The sequence below is a fragment of the Pagrus pagrus genome (assembly GCF_965226575.1).
Source record: "Pagrus pagrus genome assembly, chromosome: 2".
NCBI lineage: Eukaryota > Metazoa > Chordata > Actinopteri > Spariformes > Sparidae > Pagrus > Pagrus pagrus.
Window position 1 is genome coordinate 1,549,240 of NC_140186.1, and position 4,361 is coordinate 1,553,600.

At 51.9% G+C, this 4,361-nt stretch overlaps 1 protein-coding gene across 1 annotated transcript; it reads right to left on the reverse strand.

Moving 5' to 3' along the window:
• Positions 1–319: 319 nt before the first annotated feature.
• Positions 320–2,936, reverse strand: irf2bp2b (interferon regulatory factor 2 binding protein 2b). The gene is made up of 2 exons (XM_084367742.1): positions 1,917–2,936; positions 320–1,571 (listed from the first exon to the last, which is right to left on the reverse strand). The coding sequence occupies exons 1-2, from the start codon at positions 2,683–2,685 to the stop codon at positions 811–813; spliced, it is 1,530 nt and encodes a 509-aa protein (XP_084223868.1). The 5' UTR covers positions 2,686–2,936; the 3' UTR covers positions 320–810.
• Between the last annotated feature and the right edge of the window lie 1,425 nt (positions 2,937–4,361).

The following is a 4,361-nucleotide window of genomic DNA, read 5'->3' on the forward strand; positions in this document are numbered from 1 at the left end:
GCCGTCGTTATCTCCAAACGCTCGCAGGACACGAGGCCCGGCAGCCAGCGGCCTCGGCCCGCCCACGTCTGATTTACTGTACAAAACGTTTATGCAACACACTTCTACCCCGGCCTTCACCCCCTCCTCCTCCTCCTCATCATCCTCGACTTTCCTCCCTCCCTCCCTCTCGCTCTCGCTCTCGCTCTTCCCTGGAAGCTGGTTCGTTCCTGTTGGAAGGTATTGCATCATGACTGAATCACAATCAGGCCATGACTCTCCAACCAGCTCCCGGCTCGCTGATTATAGGAAAATAAGCAAACCACAGAGACACTGGAGGTATTATTACAAGGTCTGAAACTGTATTTGGCAAGATTTTTTTAAAACAAGTGCATACATGTACAGTTAGAAGCATTTTTTCTTTGTTTTGTTTTGTTTGTTTTTTTTTTTTATTATTTTTTTGCCAAGTGCTCAGATTAGTCACATTCTATGTTGGACCGGACCGGACCGTCTCCAGACCTAAAGTACACCGATAGACTGAAAAGAAACAAGTGTGATGGGCAGAGTCTGTTATGAGGAGTACATACCTGTTCATCTTCAAAATCATAGAAACACAATGTATTGAAAAAGAAATCAAAAAAAAAAAGATACAGCCATGTTTACGAAGTATACACTTCCCTTGTGTCCAATATGTACATGTCCGTTAGCTTCTCTGGGCTCGCTGGATGATTTATATTTGGGTGTGTATGTGTTTAACTTTATGTCCTGCTGTTGTTGCCGTAGTCGGATTACAAAAGGAAAAAAGTCCAAGAAAAAACAGCTGGTGAACATTTAGGGGTCCCTCTCCTTTTTTACCTTTATGTCCCCGGCCAAAATGGTGGCTATTTCCCCCTGCATGAAGGCCCAGGGCACGTTGGAGCCCACCAGCGGGCACCGCTCGCCGCTGGGGCAGTACACCTCGCCGGTGGCGCCCTGCTGCTTGATGCTCTCCCGGGAGCAGGGGAAGCAGAACTTGTGCGAGGGCACCGACGGGCACTGGACAAAGTGAGTGTCCTCCAGCCGCTCGTGGCACAGAGTGCAGCACAGCGGCACGCTGCCAGGCGGGACAGAAGAGTCTGGAATGCTCTGTGGTGGCGGTGCATGGGGGTCCATGCTGCCAGGCGCGTGGAGAGCGGAGGGGTTGGCGCTCACGGGTCCCTCCCTCTGGGCCAGCCTCCTCTGAGAGGCCGAGGACGGCGACAGGGGGCTGCCGCTGTTCCGCCGCGCACCTGCCGTGGTGGAGTGTACCTGGTTGGCGTCCTTGGGTGAGCCCGTGCTGCCAGCGTTGTCAGTGGCGAGGATGAGTGCTGCCATGGGGGACTGGCCGTTCTGCGCCGTGGCAGCCTCGGGGGGCGTGGTGCGGGAGTGAGGGGAGATGGTGGAGGGGGGCGCAGTAGAGAACCCTGGCAGGGAAGAAGGGGGCATCTTCAGGACCTCGGAGGGCGAGGGGAGCCACGGCTGGCCCTCGCCACCGTTCATCTTGGGGGCGCTGCCCTCACCGTCTGGCTCCGGGGAGGCCTTCCTCTTCATGCTCCGCGGGTGCTTCCCCCTGTCTGTGGAGGAGGAAGAGGAAGAGGAAGAGGCAGGGTTAACACACCACACCACACCACACTACACACAAACACTGCAGCGTGCTGCTGGCTGTGAATAATCAAACAGGACATTTCTCAGCAGTGAATAAAGCTTTGTTTATGTGCTGCCAGCCGCAGCGTGCACGGGGTGAACGGGTCCGTCCAGCAGCGTGGCATCATCACGCATGTCGGTTCAAACACGTCAGCACCGTGCGTGAAAAAACCGCTGACACACTATTTCAGAGCCGTTCTGGTTCCTGTTTTCATAAAGCATGTATGTGCCAGCTGTAAAGAGTCCAACGCTGGAAAAACCAGAAACAGTCGTACCTGTTTTTGAGGAAGTGGCGCTGGTCTCGTAGCCCATCACCCGCTGCATGGCGGCGTGGTCCTTCTTGAACCTGCTGTCGAACGTGTGCAGCGCCATCAGGTCCCGGACCGTCTTGCCTTTGCCTATCCAGTCCTTGTGGCTGTCCGACATGTCCGACAGGCTGTCCGGCCTGTGTTTGTCTTTCAGCTCCTCCGGACGCTTGCCGTGCTCCCCGGGGCCAGGCGCGGCCAGGACCCCGGGCAGACCCATCTGAGCCGGGCGGCCGTTGAGCGGGTGTATGGTCGTCATGCCGCCGTTCACCAAAGGCACCAGGTTGGGAGGAACCGTGCTAGTCCTGCGGGGGTTTGGGCTCTGACGGTTCAGCTCAGGGGGCTCGTCGGGTTTTGGAAATCCGTTCGGCATGGGGAGGCCGTTTGCCTGCCTCCCCGCCTGGTACTCCGGTCCCAGCCGGGGCGGCCGGTCAGGCAGCGGGTAGCGGTCCAAAGGCTGCGGCGGACGCGAGCCCGGGTCTCCAGCCGAGTGGTTCATCTCCTTCCCGGCGTGCTGGGGCTTCCCCGGGCCCGGAGAGCGGCCGTCCTGAAAGCCGTGCGCTCTCTTGAGCTGCCGGGCGGTCTCGATAACAAATTCAATCCGGTCGGCCCCCTCGTAGTTGACACATCCGCGGCACACGGGCTCGGTAAAATCCCAGATCATCGCCCACGGCATGCGGGGCAAGTCGCACAGATAGCAGGACTGCCTTCTGGAGGCAGCGACCGCCGCGGACGACATGTTGTAACCCCGAAGCGAGCGCAAAACTCTCCAAAATGTCCGTCGGTTTGTTTACGTCGCTGGAGGGAAGAAATGACCAACAATTAGCAGACTGCGGTTGTATTTCCCGTCAGATCGCGGCAGAGTCGCACCGGCCGGAGTTCATCGTACTTGTGTCCGTCGCCTCGGCGCGCCTCCGTCTAAGCTCGCGCCTACAACCAGCCCGAGCTCTCACTGTAGGCTCGTGACGTCAGCGCCGACACTCGGCTCGTGCTCCGGGGTTCTATTTACTGGATTCTTCGACGACCCCTCGGGCGCATGCGCACCGCGGCTCTATCTTTATCCGGAGAGCTTACACCCAGAGGTCGTCTGCGTGTGAGGTGAGGCATCACTCTGCGGCGGCTTCAGGGTGACCACAACACAGAGCACAACAACCTGAAGGACTACAGTGCTTTTCATAAGCAAATAGAAAACGCTGTACATGAGAAGAAGAAGAAAACAACAATGAGAAAATAATGACAACAAAAAACAACAATAAGCTGAGAGATCTGCTTCAATATGTAGTTTTTAATAAATGATTTTAGCTTGTTGTCACTGTGCAAAGGAATGAGTCGTAACACCTGGAAATAAGTTAAGTTCCCTCGTTGTGAAGTCAGCAGGTTTTTAAATGTCTGAAATAATGTTTGTGTGTAACACAAGCGTAAGAGACTTTATAAAATACGACAGTTAGTATCCCACCTTTGAATCAAAAAGTGTTTACGTGTCATTAGTCCGTCTTCACACGCCGACAAACTAGTGAAGTATGTGTAGTGTAGTAGTGTTACTGCTGGTGACGGTGAAGTCACGCGACCGCGACGTTAGCTTTTTATGTGAATGCATTTATGCTTCACAAATCAGAAACGTGGTGTTTATTTTTGAATCATAAACTTTAATAATAATAATAAAATAATTATAATAATAAATAATTTTCTGCAATAATTCAAATCCAGTTTTGTCGAGGAAACCAGGGCGATGCTAACGATATGTCATCCCTGCAGCAAAGCAACAGCTAGCTTACATCGGACAGTGAAAGCTAACAGTTGCTATGGTACGCTGAGTTAAATTAATGATTTTAGCTTTAACTACAATAACTATAAATCATTTCCAGGTTCTGTTCAAGTCTTTAGCTGACGTGTTAGCCAAGCTAATAGGAAGCCAAACATCAATCTCAAGCCAAAGTGTCAGACTTTAGTTTTAGTTATTTAGTTATTTATTTAGTTAGTTATTTTTATCATATTTGTGGAGAGGCCGATTCAGTAAGACATTAAATGAATTGAAAACAAACAGCACACCTGCTTTAAATTAGCTGCAGTGTCGTGTTACGCTGGGTTTTATCAGATACAGTGCAGTGACGGAGGCCGTGTGCTGCTTTGCTAACAGCTGGTGGTTTGATCCAGTCCACAGTTTAAAACAAGCAAAAACAAACATTATCATTTTGAGTACGAAACCTGACATAAAGCCTTGTAGTGAATAAACTGATGTTGTTAACGTTATTTGAACGGTTTAATCTGAACAGGCTTTTTTAGAAAGTATCTGCTGTGTGGCTCAAATAGGATCCCTGGAATCTGGGTCAGAGTGAGCGCTCCTCTCTCCCTCCCCTGCTCTCTGCCTGCAGGGAACCAAAGAGCTTTTATAAATACCAAACCTGAGCAGGATCC